The sequence below is a fragment of the Astatotilapia calliptera genome, chromosome 18, assembly GCF_964374335.1.
Source record: "Astatotilapia calliptera chromosome 18, fAstCal68.1, whole genome shotgun sequence".
NCBI classification, from domain to species: Eukaryota; Metazoa; Chordata; class Actinopteri; order Cichliformes; family Cichlidae; genus Astatotilapia; species Astatotilapia calliptera.
The window spans coordinates 31994580-32015677 of record NC_137439.1 but is presented as its reverse complement, the minus strand read 5'-3'; the positions used below and the strand labels follow the sequence as shown (position 1 = coordinate 32015677).

At 39.5% G+C, this 21098-nt stretch overlaps 1 protein-coding gene across 1 annotated transcript; it reads right to left on the bottom strand.

Moving 5' to 3' along the window:
- Positions 1-961: 961 nt before the first annotated feature.
- On the bottom strand, positions 962-14018 carry LOC113010940 (myosin-7-like). The gene is made up of 37 exons (XM_026150237.2): positions 13818-14018; positions 13099-13242; positions 11862-12018; positions 11749-11776; positions 11559-11664; positions 11097-11189; positions 10925-10988; positions 10727-10825; positions 10523-10626; positions 10233-10371; positions 10044-10162; positions 9765-9914; positions 9503-9673; positions 9101-9410; positions 8941-9020; positions 8644-8849; positions 7548-7671; positions 7323-7459; positions 6968-7223; positions 6648-6890; positions 6366-6542; positions 6124-6269; positions 5938-6028; positions 5467-5856; positions 5265-5391; positions 5063-5181; positions 4762-4958; positions 3736-3919; positions 3350-3515; positions 3136-3260; positions 2732-3040; positions 2447-2650; positions 2061-2357; positions 1851-1955; positions 1551-1646; positions 1328-1462; positions 962-1086 (listed from the first exon to the last, which is right to left on the bottom strand). Exons 1-37 carry the CDS (start codon positions 14016-14018, stop codon positions 1066-1068), a joined length of 5820 nt encoding a protein of 1939 aa, XP_026006022.2. The 3' UTR covers positions 962-1065.
- Between the last annotated feature and the right edge of the window lie 7080 nt (positions 14019-21098).

Sequence of the window (21098 nt, the reverse complement as noted above, 5' to 3'; positions counted from 1 at the left end):
GAACATGAATTTTGTTTTTTCTCTCGCCTCTTTTATTTATCATCACTATCTCACTATTTAACTTTTCTATTCTTTCCTACTTCTTCACTCGACTTCTAATTTTCCCATTTAGGCCTAGAGCTTGATATATGCCAGTGCTTTGGATTTTACACCATAGCACATGTGTTAGCGTGACATAAAGCTTTCCAGTAAAGAACTACAGACCTACATTACTTGCTTTTAATGCTATTGCAATAGCCAATATTTTGCGAGTGTAGACAACTGCTGTTTCCTTGTTTTCACAGCGCTGACAGAATCTGTTCTGAAGCCTCTCCTTATCGCATTTTATTAAAAGTGATTATTGTTCATGGTGTATTCCCCTCAGCATGGTCTGGTCACTTTCACTATTATAGATTTAACTGAACACTTGTCTGCATTTGTAATTGTACACTGGTGTGCTCTAATCCAGTGTACAATTACAAATGCAGACAACAAAGCTGAGAAGTCGAGATTAACCCATCCCCAACCACACCCAGGTGCTTTCAGCTGTTGGACTGACCCGAAGCAATTCTCCCATTTATCATTTATCATATATCTATCTACAGTAGCTTGTGAAGCCTTGTGGATGGGCCTGTGTCTAGAATCCAACTGGGATGTGTCATGAAACCTAAATGTGTTAACTACCAGCCACTATCCCATACCTGACTCATGGTTTATGTTATAATCTACTTCTAAGATACTTATTTACTGTAAATGCAAGTGAAGGGAGGACACCTTCAAATGTATTTGACATCAATATTTTTTAGCATCTAGAACATTGTAGCTGCATTTTCACCATTAATAGGTATATCTACAATTTTATGTTTTTAACTACCAGTTAATGTACTACTGCATTATATTGCATGTGTTAGAGGTCATTCAAGTCTTGTACAATTTGTCATGAACCCACTTTGAGAAAAACAGAACGAATACAATGTTGTGCAACAGCTTAATGAGATTTTATTAGCACTGCAGGTTGTAAATAGTGATAGTTGAGGGGATCTATAACACACAGCAGACAAAGGGGTTTCTGTTGACTCCAAAGCTTCACTCCTCATCAAACCCTTTCTGTAGCAGCCGGGGGAGGTTGGAAAAGAAGAAGAGAAACAGCTGTCAGGGCTCCAGATTAGTGCAGCTTTAGTGCAACAAAGCAACTATATATATATATAATTACAAAGTGATATCAACTGACAGAACACATACTCTATCTGTGCTAAAGAACGAACAGCAGAGCAGCAAAAGAGTTAAATGCAGCCACTAGAGGGCAGCACGTGTCAGGGTCAGATGCTGCAAAGTGCATGTGTCAAACCTTGGATCCGACATCGCGGCTCTTGGCACGAAGCTTGTTGACCTGAGACTCAGCGATGTCAGCTCTCTCTTCAGCCTCCTCCAGCTCATGCTGCATCTTGCGGAACTTGCCAAGATGAACATTGGCCTGTTCTTCCTGTTAAGGTTAATGAAACAAACCTGAGTATTTGGAGACAGAAGACGACACCACGTGTAGACTTCACCTCAAACATTACCACACTTACAGCCTCCTCTGCAGATCTTTTGTAGGCTTTAACTTTCAGCTGCAGCTTGTCCACTAGATCTTGAAGCCGCACGATGTTCTTGCGATCTTCTTCAGTCTGTGGAAATGAGAAACAAGGTTACACATTTGGCCTGTGAAAGACTGGCAACCTGTTTAGGGTTTACTCTGTAAGGGCTCTGTCAATCACTCCCATAACCCTAAAGCAGATAAGTAGTGAAGAAAATAAATGGATGGATGGTTTCAAACTTACAAAAAATGCTTAATTCAACCTGGGAAAAGGATGCTGATAGTTTCCACAAACCTGGTAGGTGAGTTCCTTGATGCGACGTTCATATTTACGCACCCCCTTCACAGCATCACTGCTTTTCTTCTGCTCCATTTCCACCTCATTTTCAAGCTCCCTTACCTGGTTGGGGACATGAAATACAGATAACTCTCCAAAGAATTTCTTTCAAGAATTGAAAAATTTAATTTCCCAGAAATAACACAGATATGTAAAAGAAGTGCTTACCCTGGCCTCGAGCTTCTGAATCTGCTTCTTGCCTCCCTTCATGGCGATCTGCTCAGCTTCATCCAGGCGGTGCTGCAGGTCTTTGATGGTTTGCTCCATGTTCTTCTTCATTCGCTCCAGATGAGCGCTGGTGTCCTGCTCCTTCTTCAGCTCCTCTGCCATCATGGCAGCATCAGTGATGGCCTTCTTGGCCTTCTCCTCTGCATTCCTGCACTCCTGCACTGCCTCCTCCACTTCAGTTTGAAGCTGGGATGTATCAGCCTCCAGCTTCTTCTTTTGGTTTATCAGGCTGGTGTTCTGCATACAATAAACAAAGACAAATGATGTCGTATGATATGCAGTACCTTTGGTCAGCAATTTAATATGAACCTTTCTGTCTATGTCACCTGTGAGTGCAGTAGCTGCACCCTCTCTGTAACATCCAGCAGCTCTTGCTCTGCAAGTTTGCGGCTTCTCTCTGTTTGCTCCAGAGCTGCTCTCAGCTCCTCCACTTCAGCCTGAAGCAGGGTGTTGCGTCGCTCAACAATGACAATGTTTTCCTTCATATCATCACTGGCTCGCAGAGAGTCATCCAGCTGAAGTTGTGTGTCCTAGAAAAATGTTTGATCCTCTGGTTATAAATAATCCATTACAGAAATAGAAACATGAGAAATAATTACTTTTTAGTTTACCTTCAGATGCGCATGAACAGCCTTAAGCTGTTTCTGGGCCTCGGCTGCCTGCCTGTTGGCCTGGCTTAGCTGGATCTCCATCTCATTCAGGTCTCCTTCCATTTTCTTCTTCAGCCGCAGAGCCTCATTCCTGCTGCGAGTCTCAGCTTCAAGAGAGCTCTGCAGGGTGTCGATGGTCCTCTGCAGGTTTCTCTTGCTCTGCTCCATCTCTTCATCCTTCTCGGCCAGTTTACGCTCCATGTCAGCCTTGATTTGGTTGAACTCAAGCTGAGCTCTTAGAATCTTGCCCTCCTCGTGCTCAAGAGAACCCTAAGACGGTCGTGAAATCACATTTTGAACTGTTCTTTTTAAAGTTATAAATATATATACATAAGAGACTGGAGGATATTAGGTTTTAGTCGCACCTCTGCTTCCTCAAGGGCAGACTGAATCTCACTCTTTTCTTGCTCCAGCTGCTTACGGACCTTCTCCAACTCATGAATGGTTTTTCCCCCCTCACCAAGTTGCTCAGTGAGGTCAGAGATTTCCTCTGTGTATGAAAGTGGTTGTGTTCAGTGTACTTTTCTTTTGTACCTGTATGTGTGTGTGTGCATGTGTTGTGAATGTGCGTTCAGTTACCCTGAAGATTCTTGTTCTCTCTCTTCATGGTCTCCAAATGTTCAAGAGACTCTTCATAAGAGTTCTTCAGTTTGAAGAGCTCAGTGCTGAGAGACCTGGCCTCCTTCTGGGAGCTCTCCAGCTCACACTGACACTCCTCAAACTTCTGTTTCCACTCAGAAAGAATCTGAGATAGACATTGAGATAGAAATGGTATGAATTTAGGCTTAAATCACTGACCTCTCCATAGTTTCCCCTGTATCTGCACTGTAACAACTCTTTGACAAAGCAAGAGGTAGTTATTTGTCACAGACATGCCAGGTTTATAGTTCAACATGAAGAACAGAAAGCATGATTTTAATGATTAATGTGTTTGCAGTAGTTTAACGATAAAATATGAAAAATACTTTGTCAAAGTTTCTTTGCTTCTTGTCCAGAGCAGCAGCAGCAGCATTAGACCTCTCTACATCCACCATGAGATCTTCAATCTCATTCTGCAGCCTGTGTTTGGTCTTCTCCAGAGAGGAGCATTTAGCATTCACTGCTTCAACAGCCTCCTCAGCGTCCTGCAGACGCTGAGCCAGCTTCTTTCTAAAAGTGAAACACAACTGTTTTTATATTTTGGGCCATTATTTAGTTATTGAACATTTGTACTCTGTAGCCTTCTATGGATATAAAAATCTATCGAAGGCTTGCAGACGTACGTATGTTTATGCTTGCTTCCAATTACATATTAGAAGCTTGTTTTATTTTGTTTTTGCCTGAAAGGGAGCTTCAGGAACAACACTTTCCTTTCAGAAAATGTTAGATTTTACATTTGTTCAGGTGACCACAAGAAGTCAACTATGTACGCGGCATTTTTTAACTTTCGAATATAACCAACTAGTATTGTTGTTTTTCTGTCATTCTGGGCCAACGACACCCAGCAAAGGACACCACGTGCACTGTGGACATTGGGGTGTATGCTCATTACTTGAACTCCTTGATCAAAACGGCTCAAATCAAAACATTGAAGACGTAATTATCGTCATCACAGCTGTCGCCACTCAGCAAAATCTTCTGCACCAGCGTTGGTATTGGAGAAAAAAAAAAAGCTACAAAAAAATTCCAACTGTTTTCAAAGTTTCCTCCAGAAGGTCTCGCCTTATCACGTATACCTTCTCTACCTATCATCTGGAAATCTCAGAGCTTCTGTACTGATACATTATTGAAATGGCACTGAAGATCAAACACTCGTGTCTTCAACCCATCCATGGTACCCGCGCAGCAGGTTGTAAAAATTGGGACGTGCACAACATGCCATGCCACCATTTGATAGCAAAAAAGGTATAAAAAGGCCTTAAAGCAGGTGGTCCTATCTTTACTGTTCTTCTTTTGAGCTCTTTATCATATTTCACAGTTTAGATTAATATTCTTGTTTGTATTTAACTTACTTGGCCTCTTCTAGTTCTTCAGTCCTCTGGATGGCATCAGTTTCATACTTGGTTCTCCACTGAGCCACCTCAGAGTTGGCCTTGGACATGCCACGCTGCAGTTCAGCTTTAGCTTCCTGCTCCTCCTCATACTGCTCCCTGAGCAGGTCACAGTCATGGCGAGAAGACTGCACTGCATGGGCTAATGCATTCTTGGCCTGGATGGATATATATATATATAATATGTGTATAATGGGGGCAATTATCTTGCAGCTTGGGTTTTTATTTTTAATTTATTTGGATCTATACTAGTTTTGCATACCTTTATTTCCTCTTCTAGCTGTCTCTTTATATCTTCAAGTTGTTGGTTATAGGAATTCTTTCCTCTAGTCAGCTGAGAAACGAGAGATTCTTTCTCTTCCATCTGTCTTAAAAGCTCATCTGCAGAGGTTCAAGTTCATTATATTCCATTGTTTTGTATTAAATGCGTATGACATTTTAAGTGAACACAGGATAATACAAACCATTCTCTGCTTGAAGCTTGGCTTTCTGAGTGGTTAAGTCACTAAGGGATCGTTGATATTCATCACACTTGGTCCTGTATTCATTCATTTGATCCTCCAAAGTTCTGCAGGTCTTTTCCAGTGTAGTCTAAATATAACAGTTCACAGACAGTCTAGATGTTAATCTGTTATTTGAAGTGACCAACCACATTTTTAAACTTACCTTAGACTTTACAGTTTGTTCCATATTGGAGACCACATCATCCAGCTCCAGTCTGAGCTCACTCTTCTCCTTCTCCAGTTTCTGCTTGACTCTCTGCAGGTTGTCAATCTGCTCTCCCAGCTCAGCAACACTGTCGGCTTGTTTCTTCCTGAGTGTGGCAGTAGTGGCTTCGTGGTGCAGAGTGGCCTCTTCGAGGTCTCTGCGCAGTTTCTGGAACTCGGCCTCCCTCTTCTTGTTCATCTCAATCTGGGCAGCTGTGGCTCCTCCAGCCTCCTCCAACCTCTCACTGATCTCCTCCAGCTCTCTGGCCAGGTCAGCTCTCTGCTTCTCCACCTTGGCTCGAGCAGCTCTCTCTGCTTCGAGCTCTTCCTCCAGCTCCTCTACACGAGCCTGGTGTGAGAATAACATGTTGAAATGAGTCAGTACTTTAAAAAATACAGTTAAGACAAAAAACAGTGCACATTTTGTCACCTGTAGCTCTTTCAGTTTCTTTTGCAGTTGAATAATGATGGCCTGTTCATCTTCAACTTTGCTGTTCAGCTGGCTGATTTCAAAGTCTTTCCTGCAGCATTTTTTCTTGTCAGTGTTAGGCAACAAAACAGTGTACATGGTATTCAGTGATGATACTGACTGAACAATGTTGAGATGAATGCTTACTTTTTCAGACGCTCCTCCAGCTGTTGCTTGTCATTTTCAAGATCCATCACAGACTCCTGGGTCAACTTTAGATCTCCCTCTAGCTTCCTCTTAGCTCTCTCGAGGTCCATTCGAATCTTTTTCTCTTGCTCAAGAGATCCTTCAAGCTTATGGCAAAACGAAATATTATTGCATTTCTGAATAGCTTAATCCCCAATATAGTGTCATCTAAGTAGCATAATTTCAAAAAGTTTATATTTTACATCATCCACTTGCTGCTCCAGCTTAGCCTTGGCCTTGGTCAGAGTGTTGACTTTGTCTTCCTCACTCTGCAGGTCGTCCAGAGTTTGCTGATGAGCTTCCTGTAAAGCTTTCTTTTCCTTGGTCAGCTTGGCAATGATCTCATCTAAAGCAGCCATCTCTTCAACAAGGTTCTTGACCTGTTGCAGGTAAATGATGGTATTACAAATTCTGTGCACAGCTTAGACACATGACTCTTTTTCATACCCTTGTTGTCAGAAATAGAAATATCAAATTAGTCATACCTTGTTCTCAGTGGCATGCTTCTCTTTCTCCACTTTAGCTAGAGTTAACTCTAAGTCATCGATGTCTTTCTTCAGCTCGGAGCACTCGTCCTCCAGCTTCCTCTTCTTAGCAGTCAGTTCTGCATTCATCTCCTCCTCATCCTCCAGCCTCTCTGTCAGCTCTTTGATTTTGGCTTCCAGCTGAATCTTGCTCTTGATCAGCCCCTCACATCTTTCTTCAGCATCACATAGATTGTCTTGTTCCTACCAAATAGAATTCTTGTTAGTGCTCACTTTAATGACACATTTAAAACAATATATAACTATGGTGTCATTCTTACTGCCTGAACTTGGAGCTGCAGGTCATTCTTCTCTTGGAGAAGAGTCACCATTTTCTCCTCTAGTTCCTTTCTTCGAGCTTCAGATTTTGCATAAGCTTCTTTGAGTTTTAGGAATTCTTCCTTCATGTTGGCCATCTCCTTTTCTGCCTCAGCAGATCTCAGCAGAGGTTTGATCTTGAAGAAAAGCTTCATCCAGGGCCAATTCTTAACCCCCATGAAGGCACGTATGTTCCACTGGATTACTAATAAAGCATCTCTAGAAGTTTTTTCAAGTAAATTAGGGATTCAGTTAAGCATAAAATCACAAAACAATAACTACTGAATGTTTAATGACAGTACCAGCTGTAGAAGATACCTGCGTTCCACCATCTTCTGATACTCAATGCGAGACAAAAGACCACGGGATCTGGCTTGAATCGCTGTGATGATTTTGGAAAGACGCTCATCTCTCATCTCCTCAAGCAGACCCAGCAAGCCAGCCTTGAAGAACACCTAACAACAGCAATGGGTTTTAAGGTTGCAAAATTCTGTTTTTATTTTTGGACATTTTTACTGATATGAGTAACACCTGAGAAGATACCTTTGTATGCCCAAACTTGTATTGGTTGTGATCAATATCCAAAGACCCAAGAAGTTTCTCTGCTCCTTTCCTACTGTCTATGAACTGGCCTTCGGGAATGGCAGCAGGATTCAGGATGCGATATCTAGAAAATGATGTAAACTTGTGCTTATAGTGCAGTGGAAATGCTATCAAAGTTTTGAGATACCCCTACTGAAAGTAGAATGAAGCACACGAGTGTTTTTCATATTCTCTAGTCTAAGGTGTCTAATATATCAGATTTCTTCTTGTATAAAAATATTTTACTGCATAATTAGTAAAAGCAAAAACTTCAATACTCTGAACTCATGTAATTTCATAATGGAATGTCTGATTCTTTCTGAATTGGTGTGAGAGTCAACAAGAGGTCTTTATACATGTCTGAAAAACAGAATGTGAATTTCTTAATGTATTAGGTAAATTTACTACTTTCAAATATTTTTAAGTATGAAAATCTGTGCTTTTAATGTACTCATATACTTTTCAACTTTTTATTCTTTTTGAAAACTTGACGACATGATGATTATTGCTCATTTGGAAGCATTTTTCTTTATAGTTTTTCAAGAAATTGAGTACGGGTTTGCACTAAAGAGCTTAACGCTAGCAACTTAGGTAACTCACCTAGCTTCTCCAAACTAAATGAGTTTTTCAATTTTTCAATCTTCAAAGACTTACCATGGATATTTTAGAAATACATCTGTAAAGATTGTGGCTCATTGGGGTTGGTTTAAATTACAAATGAAACATACTTTAATGTGAAAAAAAATTCATCTAACCAGTTACTCATGAGCTCCTATCAGTCAAAGCCTATATGGTGCCCTTTCCAGCAATCTTTTACAGTTTTGTTTTGGGATTTTTTTTTGTTAATTTAGGCTGCATATCACAATATCTGTCAATGTAAATATTTTTGCAGTAAAATATTTTACACAAGCACTAGTATTGTTCTTGACAGCACTAACAAGATCCCATTTCATATATTAGACATTTTAGACAGTATGAAAAATTGTTTGTTTTTCTTGTGGTCTGGGTATCTCACATGTGGGAGCATTTCCAACCTGTGATCTTAATGAGGTAATACCTCTGCTTGAAATCTCCATAGAGGATCCTGTTGGGGAAACCCTTTCTGCAGATCCTGATGCCTTCCAGCACACCGTTACAGCGCAGCTGGTGCATCACCAGAGGGTTCTCCATGGCCCCTGGAGTCTTGGTCTCGTTGGGGATGATGCAGCGTACAAAGTGAGGGTGAGTTGACCTCAAGTTGGTCATCAGCTTGTTCAGGTTCTCCTTTAATGAGGTAAAACAGATATTTAGAAATACTAATGATAGTTGCATGTAAAAACCATTTAGTCCAAAAAATCTAAAACATAAGCAGTACCCTGTGAAGAGCAGACACTGTCTGAAAGGAGGATCCTTTTTTCTTCTTCTCTTTTTTTCCCTCGACAGCTTCAGACATAGCTGTTGAGAAAATATGTGTTGTTAGTACTAGACAAGAAACCCTACAAATATCTTCAAACTAGATATTCAGCCAGGTGTACCTGAGTCAGCTCCTGCATAATTTGCAAACAGAGTTGCAAGAAGTTTGAGGGTAGACTTTTGGTACAATGCCACAACAGTCTCATTCAGAGGATCCTTGTTCTTCACCAACCAGTTGTTTATATTGTAATCAACAGTTCCAGCGTAGTGAACCAGGGCAAAATGAGCCTCTGGTTTTCCTTTGACAACTCTGGGCTTCTGGAAGTTGCTGGATTTTCCCAGGTGGTTGTCATAGAGCTTAGCTTTAAAGGTGGCATCACTGGCTTTGGGGAACATGCACTCCTCTTCAAGGATGGACATGATACCCATGGGCTGCAATTTATGAGTGAAAGGGCAAAATATGAGTTTTGTTTTTTTTTTAAATACCATATTTGAGCTGAACATGTAATAGTTCAGGGTCTCACCTTTTCAATCAGGTCGATACAGGCCTGCAGATCCATGCCAAAGTCAATGAAAGTCCATTCGATGCCCTCTTTCTTGTACTCTTCCTGCTCCAGTACAAACATGTGGTGGTTGAAAAACTGTTGCAGTTTTTCATTGGTGAAGTTGATGCACATCTGCTCAAAGGTGTTGAACTGTAAAGAAAGAAAGAAAGAAAATGTATTCAATTTTAATCATTCTGTACATATTATGTTGGGAGAGATGCAGTTTACTGTGATTACTCACATCAAAGATTTCAAATCCGGCAATGTCCAGCACCCCTATGAAGTACTGGCGAGGCTGCCTGGTCTCCAGTGACTGGTTGATTCGCATTACCATCCACAGGAACATCCTCTCATAAACAGCTTTTGATAGAGCACCAACAGCATAGTTCACCTGTGGAATGGGAACACAAGGACCATACAAGAAGCCACAAAGCAAGGAGGGTGTATTCCTCATTTTTGAATCTAAATCTAACCATTTAAAGATAACTGTATTGAAATATGCCTTCTCTTATTCTCTGACCTGGGCCACATTTTGTCCTTTGGTGACCCACTCGTTTCCTACTTTGACTCTTGGGTGACAGAGACCTTTGATGAGGTCGGCAGAGTTCAGGCCCATCAGATATGCAACTTTGTCAGCATCTGAAGAAAAAATAGAATACTTTGATTGGTTTGATTCTGTGCCAAAGTGCCAAACAGAACCACACTGTACCTTCAGTGCCATCAGCCTCTGCCTGCTCCTCTCGCTGCTTCTGCTTGAATTTCATGTTACCATAGTGCATGATGGCACCAGTCAGCTTGTACACAGAGTTCTTTTCCTCTTGCGTAAAGCCCAATACATCAAAGGCACTCTGTAGAACAGCATACAATAATGTCTCAACATCCTTAAAGTGAAAATATCACTTTAAGTAATCGGTCCAAAACTTCTACGGTGCTCTATAAGACCAACACCTGGACTTATTAAATGAGAGGTTATAAAATAGCAATAAGTGAGAGCCTGACATCTGTTGCCATGAGTTCCTCAGCGTCATCAATGGAGGCCACTTGGGTTTCCCCCTGTGAGATGAAGGCATAGTCATAGGGATTATTGGTGATCAGCAGCATCTCTGGAAGACACATGAATGAATGAAAAAAGGTGATAAAGGTGGGCATGTGACAATATAGAACCTATGTTTTATATTTTTTTATACCGTTCCATGCACTAACCCAAGATTTCAGGCTTTTTGTTGGACAGAATCTGGTAGAAGATGTGGTAATCTCTCTCTGCCTTGAGCTGGAAGATCACACGAGACTTCTCCAGAAGGTCTGACAAACGTGAAGTAGAAGGTATTTGTGTTAAATATACTGTGTGACTGTTTGACAAAATAAATATTATATAAGTGTTGAAAGAATGTTTGTTCTTACATGTTTCGATATCAGCAGAGGCTACTTTTCCCCTGGTATCAAAGTGAATTCGGATAAATTTACCCTGAAAAGATAATATTTGCATTTAAAAACCTTCCTCTTACTGACTAATTCCATAGAAACATAATATTCACAATACTCATGGTTCAGTTTTAAAATATTTGCCACTCACAAATCTGGAGGAGTTGTCATTCCTAATGGTCTTGGCATTGCCAAAGGCCTCCAGAGCAGGGTTAGCCTGGATAATTTGATCCTCCAGGGTGCCCTGTCATAAAGGAACACTGTGGTTGTTAAATGTGTGAATATTTAGAGGTTATCTCTTTTTTCTTTTTCTTTTTCTTTTAATTAAGAATCTCTGCTAGCAGATTATATGAAATCAGGAGAAACGTTTGTAGTCTTTGCAGGTCTTAAGCCATCATCATTGATGAGAAGCAATCCAAGCCTGTCACCCTGGTTAAAAGTGAAAAATTCTTTTGGTTAGTGTCAATTAGAATATCTATTTCTCTACTTGTTGTCCATGGTTACCCTGAAGAACAATTTTAAAAAGCCTAACATGTTTTGATAACATAGTGTTTGAGGTACTTTGCATTTGCATTGATGAGCTCTTGGACCTAAGACAGAGTTTACTGCTTACCTTGTCCTTGACATTTGTGTCCTTCTTAACACTTCCAGCCGCAATACTTGCAAAATACTGGATTACTCGCTTTGTGTTGACGGTCTTTCCTGCACCAGATTCTCCACTGTAATTGCAAAGTCACTCATCAATACGTAAATGCACCATATTGTAGAATAATGTTGTGTTGTGTATCCAAGACTTTACATACGTGATCAGAATTGACTGATTTTCACGGTCTGCAAAAAAGTACGTTTGCAAAGGTTATGTCAGTATATGTCCCAAAACTTAAACCAAACTGTGTCTATTAATATCCATCTGTACCTGCCAGCATGTACTGGTAGGCATTGTCAGAGATGGAGAAGATATGAGGAGGTGCTTCACTCCTCTTCTTTCCTCTGTAGGCAAGAACCACCTCCTGATTGTAGACTGGCAGCCACTTGTAGGGATTGACAGTCACACAGAACAACCCAGAGTAGGTCTGAGAATATAAAGAAAACCATTGCTGTTAAGGCATAAATGCATTTCTATTTCTAATTTAAAACTTTTTGTTTGGATTTGCTTCAGGCTTTGGACATGCCGCTCATTTGATGGTAACTCCTAGAACATTGTTGTGTCTAGATTCAAGATTCAAGGTCTTTATTGTCAATGCAGTGTACTAAAATGCCACTTCACCCCAAGCCCCCCGTGGTGCATTTATAAGAATATAAAAAACATATCTAAAAACAGATATGAGACTAGAAATTACAAATAAGTAATAACTCACTAAATTTGGGTAAAGTTAAGAGATAAAAAGTACTATTACTAACTATATCTATGCACAATAAACAAAGACAGGACAGAGGCAATATGAAGTGGCCATGTGCAATTATAGTAAAGTGAGATGATTGTGCAGTAGGAATGAATACCAGGTTCAAGTTATGAGTCAGGATATTGTACACAAGACAGGACGAAGACGTGCAAGATGCAAAATGTGCAAATATAGTATAGTTTAGATGTGTTCAGTAACTATGTGACTGAGGTGTACAAATAAGCGTATTGTTCCTAGTTTGTAGTAGATTTGTGGAAGTTTTTGAGTTTTTTGGTGAGTATTGTAAGGTGTTTTTAAAAGTGTTTGTGTTTATCAGTCCTTTGGTGGTAGTGAGTTGAGGGCTTTGACTGCTTGGGGGGGAAAGCTCTTGCTTCTATGTTAACATTTTAAGTACATTCCTAGTTAATGGAATACAGTATTTGCTAAAGTTAGAAAAAATGAAGCTTCTGAATATTTCTGGCAGCCCCCAATATCAAGCTTAACCACAGTTCATAGGTCATCTTCGTGCCAACGTTCCCCAGCCGATCGCTTATTGCTTGCCTACAGTTCTTACACATCTGCTATCCTCTTTGCAACCCACTTATACGCAATCTCTTCAGTTTCATGCTGTGTCTGATTTAATCAATGCCATCTCATTCCTGTTCTTTTCAGAACATTTTGCTGCTCCTCATCTGGTGAAAGCACCAGATGTAAATGACTGCAAATAGGTTTTACCAGGTTTCCCTTGTTTTTGACTTGCTAACTACTCACATAGATCATCCATGCTGCATAACGCTCTTTGAGATTAAACAGCACAGCTGGTTCATGGAGGAAGGTCAGCATGGCCATGTCTTCAATCTTGTCAAACTTTGGAGGATTTTGTTGCAGAATCTGCGAGTCTTTGACAGTCACAGTCTGGAAGGAAGAAAATAGAATGTGTTTTGATGATTTGGGTTATGAAACCAAACATTAACCTCCTGTTGTCTGTGTTACCTGCTTGTTCTGCCCTGTTATTGTCAGCATTACTTGTGTAGTGTTACAGTGCATACCACAGGCTGTCATTGCCAGATGGCAGCAATACCTCGCTTCATCACTCAGCTGCTCTGTGCTGTGAGCGGAGACTTTAATTGCACTAGTAGACAGGCTTCCATTTGAACTTGTCCTGACACTCACTTAAGGACAACACTTTAAATCATTCATAGATTTACACTCAGATTATCACTTTCTCCCAGACATGCACTCATATGCACTCACATCTAATGTGTTTCCTGTGCTGCTCTAACTGACCTGGTTACTGGAGTGGCTCCAGTTCATCAAAATCACCTGATAGATTTAGTTTTATGGTACAGAGTGGTGTACTGAACGATCAAGTGGACCAGGCAATCGATTGCCTACCACTACAGTATGTAAGGTAGGCTAAGTAAGATTATATTTGACTTAACCGCAATCTCACTGTGCAAACAAAATGCCAAAAACAGCAACGAACTAACCTTCCCATTCTGGGTCTCTACAGTGACCTTGTCTCCATCTCGGCTGGTGATGGTTGCCTTCACAAACTCTTCTACTGGATCAGGGACAAAGCATTCCTTCTTAATGTCAAAAGGACGCGTCGAGGCCTCCATACGTTCCTTCTCCGACTTCCTTAGGTACTGGGCAGCCGCCCCAAACACAGACATCTCTGCATCCCCCATCACAGCACTAATATACATGCAAAGAGTTGGTTCAGAGCTTGATACTTTTTCTTTCTTTTCTTTAAAAATTTACTGCACTCCATACTTATGCAAATGAAAATCTAACTTATTTTCTTTGTCCAAACCATATATAGAATTTCCACTGATGGAAATATATAATTGCCATATAATTGACTCTGTAATATAAGTTGTTATAAAAAGAAAGATCATTTACCAGTGGGTTCAACTCAGATGACAAGTGAGCTCAGACTTCACTGTATGAAATGATGATTCACCTGCAGTAACCAGAGAAAAAGAGTGTTTAATGAGATTCTGCAACATCCTTTTGGGTCATGTAAATGGACTGGATCTTATGAAGTGCTTTTCTACAATACTTAAGCACTTAAAGTGCTGAATACAACGTGTCTCAGTCACCCAAGTATTTTTTCTACATCTTAGTGCTTTCTATCTAACATTCACACTCAGATGGGAGCAACTCGGGGTTTAGTCTCTTGCCCACTTTGGCATGTAGCAGCCAGGGATCGAACCAGTAACCTTCTAGATTAGTAGATAACCTACCACAGCCATACAAAGTACACCAGTCCAGTGTTAGCTAAGTGTTAAATAGGACCAGGAGACCTTATAACACCACATTTAAACCTGTTTAGTTTAGACAATGGGAAAATAAACTATGATAACAGCATGCAAAGTATAACCAGACTTACAGAGGCCAGGTGAAGAGAAAGCAGCTGGTAGACCTGCAGGCAAAGCTGGGATCAAATATATAACCCCAGATAACCCTACCTTACAAGGCCAAGGGCACCACCCTGACCTGATAACACACACACACACTTGGTAACCACCATCATTTTCATCACTTATGACAGGGCTCTCCATGGTCATGAGATGATGTCTGGCTGCCCTCTCTGCTTGTTTGTCTCCACCTCTCATGTCCAAATAATGTGATTTTTGGGAACACCGCCAGGAACTTTCTGCAGCATAACTCATCTGTGACTCACCCAAACATAGCTTCTCTATCTCTAATTCTGCCACACTTTTTTCCTGTCATCTCTTGCACTGAATTCTTCTTCCAAGTGGGGACTGGTCATGGATGGAAACCAGATTCCATTTACTGCCTGGGCAGAAGGGGAGAAAAGGACAGAATGACACTTGAAAGGCACAAATTGCCACCATATTTACTTATAGTCTACAATGACTCAGTCATTTTTGCCATGGGCAGTGCACTTCCATAGCTTGGACTTTTCTCCTTGTCAGCAGTCCAACTTTCAGCAGCCCACAGAGCAGATGGAATCTTAGCAAAACATTATACAGTTTTCACCCAGTTAGGCACAGTTTGCAGGTTGTCTTAAACACATGTTTGTGTTACACACGAGACACAATAATAAAGGAAGTTTAAAAATACATCACAGATGTCATTTCTAAAATACAACTCAGAACCGTTCACACTTGTCGCGAATGATGTTCATAAAGACTCGTTACAGCTGATGCACTTCAGAGTGCACAGCTCTGCACACAAGGTTGATACCAGCGACTGAAAACAATCTAAGGGAAAGTAATTTCAGATTAAATGTGGGCCAATAACCATGTTAAGCTGAAATAGTTTCACATGGAATGACAGGCAATTTGAAAACAGACCTGCTATAGTATGAGACTAATATATGTCGGACTTTCAGATACTCAGGAAAGTGTGTCCTTTCACATTTTTCTCAAATTTGTTCATGTTTTAGCTTTTAGAATTATATTGGATCAGTAAAAAGTGAAATTGGATAGTATTAAGTCAATTAAAGATTGAGACATGCATTGCTAAAGACTTGAGCCACCCCGTTTGTTTTAACACTTTGCTTATTTTTTTGTTATTTTAAAGGCTCGTCGTGAGCAACAGGTTTTTAGGCTTTCTGAAGGTTTAGACTGCTTTGTTAGTTTTTTTCAGTCAAGTCATTGTAACAGACTATTTTCAAAGGAAAGTTATTTGTTGTTGTTGTTGTTGTTGTTAAGCCGCTGAAGACTGACCTATGAATCATTCAAAGCATACAAAAGGCACCTAGCTCAAGGTGATTTCCAGTGAGCTATTAGCTGATCCACTCTGCAGTCCCACCTGGAAAGTGTCCGATTGGTAACAGCTTCATTTTTCAGTCTGACAATGATCCCAAACACACTCCCAATGCAGTAAAAACATTGGATAGAAAAAACACGCAATGAACACTATCAGTCATAGATCGGCTTTAATCTTGTGCATGACACTGTATACATCTTTTTTGGTCTTTACATTTCCAACACAGCCCCGTGGGATTAAAAAGCTTTTCCAAGCCCTGAACATTCTGTTTTTTGTTTTGTGGAGTGTGGAGTGAATCTGGTTTTGACAGATACAACTGTTTCAAAAGATTTGTGAGATTGTGTGCGAACAATTAGAAGTTCATATAGTGCCAAATCACAACAGCAGTCAACTAAACATGCTTTATATTGTAAGGTAAAGACTTGACAAAGCCAATCAAAGGGGCACAGAGAGATTGATTTACAGCCTAAACTCCAGGAATTAAATGACCCCCTTTGATTCTAGGTGAGGTTGTTTTTCTGGGAAGAGGTTGGATTTAGTTTGGTGATTCAGTAGTGGTCAGTGTTTTGGAATGACTCACTGAACCAAAGCTTGTACTGATGGTGAACAATTGACAGACGACTTGGAGCCATGGGCTTCTAATACACTTTCTAATAACAGTTTTATTTTTTCAGTTATTATACAGGAAGTTCCACTTTTGATTTTACATGTGGTTGAATCTTCTTCACACTCACAGTTTGTAGATTATGAATCCTTATAGATGATGATTATACTGTAAAGAGAGAAAGCGGGAGCGAGAATGACATTTGTATATATGAAATTAAAACTTGAAAATATTTAGAATGTTTAAGCATGAGCAAAATTACATTCAAATAAAATTTTCAAATATGTCTAATTAAATTCTGAGTACACTGAAAGATGTTTGAACATTAACCTGTGACTGATAGTAATACTGAAATCATCCACAGGATAGCCTTCTGAACACTTGGATTTTAAAACTGCAATCCTGAAATGTTCTGTTTCTTAGTTTAATTTGAAAACATTTTGACACCTGGCCATATGCAAATCAATGCCAGGAGGAGGCTATACTGCATCACCACCTCAAGGATTTTAGTTCCATTCTTATTGCAAGTACAAAAACATATTTCTGAGAGTATTGGTTGTATTAATGATATTGTGTCTGTCAGTTCAGGCAGGGTATTATTAGATGCTATTCTTGGTAGCAAATTCTTACACCCATCACACCTCACTGAAGTGATTTGTTGGTCTATTTAAAGCCTCTCACAGCTGCATTCATTCTGTGAAATTCACCCCACCCCAAACTTCCTCTGCTGTAGTCAGACTGTTTTTGTAATCACCACAAACAGATCAAATGGATTTTACAAAGACAGACTTTCATTTTAAGTTTATGATTCAGTCACTATAGAGCAAAAATAGGTGATTTTTTTTTTTTTTTTGAAGACACCCACCTGGCGACCTGTGCAGCTGCTTTGCGACTGAGTTGCCCAAAGCCTGAGAGTGACCAGTGAAATAATTCAATAGAATCACCGAGCATACACAGATATATCTTAATCACAAGGAGGTTGCTTCCTATTTTTGCTCAAATCACACTAACTGCAATCGTTCCCAGTCAAGCTTTGCAAGTATTACTTTTTAATTTATAAACTCCAGATCTGACAGATGCTGAAAAAAACAAGCAAAAAAACTACCCCGACCCCCCCACCACATTAAAAACAATCACCAAAGCAGGGGACAACTACGCTCTCTTGACCTGTGTAGTGCACTCTATGTAGTATTTTGCATTGTAGTAACTGTAGACTGGGATTTCTAATCGATTTAAAGGTTTCAAGCGTATCTGAGACCAGAAGCTTTGAAGTTTTCCGACTCCCATTTTGCAATAGGAAAGGATATTGATTCATCCATTCTGGAGAGTGTCCTGTATATTTTAGACAGTAATTTGGGGGTTTTGAGATAAAGGAATTGTACCACATTTTCTTGTTTGCAATTTCACTTGATTAGGCTTAAATTTCGTTTTCAAAATAGATTTACTTTTTTGACATTCAACAAATCCAGTTTTGATAATCCATATTGTTTAACTAATGTATCAAATAGAATAAAGTCTATTCTGTAATTGGCTAATGGGTTCTGGGTCAAGACAGTTTAACTACAGCCAGCTTGAAGGCCTGTGGTACATAGCCGATTATTAGAGATAGGTTGATCATATTTAAGATCGAAGCATTAATTAATGGCAGGACTTCTTTGAGCAGTTTTGTACGAATGGGGTCTAAAAGACCCGTTGATGGTTTGGAAGAAGTAATTATTGAAGTTAACTCAGAAAGATCAATTGGAGAAAAAGACTAAATGAATATCAATGGTGCTGAAAGTAGCTGTAGATAATATTACATCTGTGAGATGATTATTAGTAATTTTTTCTCTAATGGTTAAAATTGAATTTTTTAAATTCATGAAGTCATTACTAGTTAATGTTGAAGGGATGGTTGGCTCAACAGAGCTCTGACTTTTTGTCAGCCTGGCTACAGTGCTGAAGAGAAACCGAGGGTTGTTCTTATTTTCTTCAATCAGTGATGAATAGTAAGATGTTCTGTCTTTGTGGAGGGCAGCAAACTATTTCTCCAGGCTAAATGATGATCTTCTAAATTTGTGATACACCATTTCCTTTCCAGATTACGAGTCATCTGCTTTAAGCTACGTGTTTGAAAATTATACCACAGAGTCAAGTACTTCTGATTTGAAGCCTTATTTTTCACAGGATCTAGTATTTAGAGTCATACGAGGTGTGGAGGCAAAGTTATAAGCAAGATAATCAACCTCTGTGGGAGTAGCATTCAGGTAGCTGCTCTGTGTTGGTACAGGGCATTGAAGATGATAAAAGTGAGTGGATTATATTCTTAAACTTAGTTACAGCGCTTTCAGAAAGGTATCTACTGTGATGAAGTCTACAGTCTGACATTAAAGACATTAAATTTAGTGACCTGCGATTGACGTAACCGAGTGTCATTACTGCCAACATGAATTATAATTTTATTGGAGGATGATTTTACAAAACCAGTTTGGTCAGGATGTATTAAAAGGGGGTTATCTTCACTAATCTTTTTGAGAGAGCTTTGCAGATTATTTTAAGTGATATTGGGCGATAGCTGGTAGGAAATACAGGGTCTTCCTGGTTTTAGCAGGGGACAAATTTTGGTAGAATTCATATTTAGTGGTAGTGTGCCATTTTCCTTGATTTCCTGCAACATTCCATGGAATACTGGTGCCAGAATTGTCCAAAATTCTTTGTAGAAATCTGCTTGAAATCCATCTGGACCTGGAGCCTTATTATTGGGTAAACAGTGGCTTCCTGGAGTTTTCCTCATGTCAGCGGTAAATCCAGTGCTATTGCTTGACTGTCTAATAATTTCAGAAGGTTTATGTCAAGAAACATCAAGAAACTGATCAATTTCGTCATTGGATGGGTTTACAGAAGTGAATATAAAGTCTTGTAAAAGTCTCTGAAGGTGTTATTTATTCTTTTAGGGTCATATACTGTGTTCCCAGATAAGTCCTTGGTCGTTTTTTCTTTCTTTATTTTCACTTTCTCTGGTTCACTTAAGATCAACCTGATTTATTACCATGTTCAAATATTTGCAAGAAAAGATTTCATATTAAAATTTTCTGTTAATAATTTTATTTAATTCTAGATTTGCTGTATGTATTTTGTTCAGCATTTCCTGTCACAGGCAGGAGACAGACTTCTTCTAAGGATTTGATGATTTCTTCTAATTCCTGAATACATTTGTTTACTCTTTTCTTTTTATCTCATGAGAATGAAATTGTTTTACCTCTCATCACAGCTTTCCCTGCTTCCCAGAGAACAGATGCTGATGTTCCAGACACATCTTCACCGTCTAAGCCCAAAAATATTCCTGACAACTCTGTCAGGACCTCCTGCCTTTAGCCTCACTAAAACAAAGCTGACACATCCACAGGATTCAAAGAACGAATGAATGAGTGAATGAATCTTTAAATTTGTCTGCTTAATATACTCAGCTAATCATATGCACATCAACCGTTCAAGAGCAGTTATTTCAACTCACGCGGACAATGCCTGGCTTTAGACTGCCACATTCATGTCACTTCTAGTTCCTATGAAGTAATCACAAGGTTAGGGTTCAAATCCCTTACAGACCACAGAAAAAATTCTTTTTCCACTTGACTGTACTCTAAATGATAAATATCGCCATGAATTTGTTACAAATATAACATGGAAACTTAAATTTTATGGAAACTTCTTTTTAGCGTTATTCTAATTTCTTAAAGGATATTTGCCTTTTTCCAAGCCGCCACTGTAAATATATGTAAGAATGTATTCTTAATGACTTGTAAATTATGAAAAAGTGAGAAAAAGTAAGGCAAACACTAGTTCAACTTCAGCTGATATCTCTTGAAAACAAAATACAGATTTTCCAAAACCTCTATGTTTTATGTTGAACACATTCTGTTGATGGCATCAGTCAGATTTGAAACACTGAAAAAATAAACCAAAATCTCCAGTCTGGCTTTGTGAAGTCGTTGCTGTTTAAGTTGACTAGTTCAAGATTAGTTGCTGACTTTTTAATAACAGCACTGTGAATGCAGAATGGTGGAGTCATTTTGGTATATGTCAGTTTCTGTGCACCTTGCACCTTTGAAATCCTACTGCAGGAATGAACACCTGAATGTAGAAGATCCTATACTACTATAATCATCATCATTAATAAATGTAAACTAAATCTGTTATATTGAAAATATGGTGGTAATTACTAGCAGTCTTCTACTCTGTTGGTGTTCTTTTAAGTACTTTCTAACCACCACACACATTCACACTCTGATGGATCCACTGGGGACAGTATGGCATTCAATTTCCTTAGCCAAAGACATTTTGACATGTGGACTGAAGAAGCTGAAGAGTGAACCACCTACCTTCCAACTGGTGGAACCCACCCGAGCCACAACCGCTCGCTGAGCTTGCTGAAGGTTAGCAAGAG

Coding starts and splice junctions, on each gene's coding strand:
- LOC113010940 (XM_026150237.2), bottom strand. CDS start 14,018: ATGGGGGATGCAGAGATGTCTGTGTTTGGGGCGGCTGCCCAGTACCTA. Junction 10,826..10,924: donor CTCTGCTGATATCGAAACAT/GTAAGAACAAAC, acceptor CACGTTTGTCAG/ACCTTCTGGAGAAGTCTCGT. Junction 7,224..7,322: donor CAGAAGATGGTGGAACGCAG/GTATCTTCTACA, acceptor AAAAACTTCTAG/AGATGCTTTATTAGTAATCC.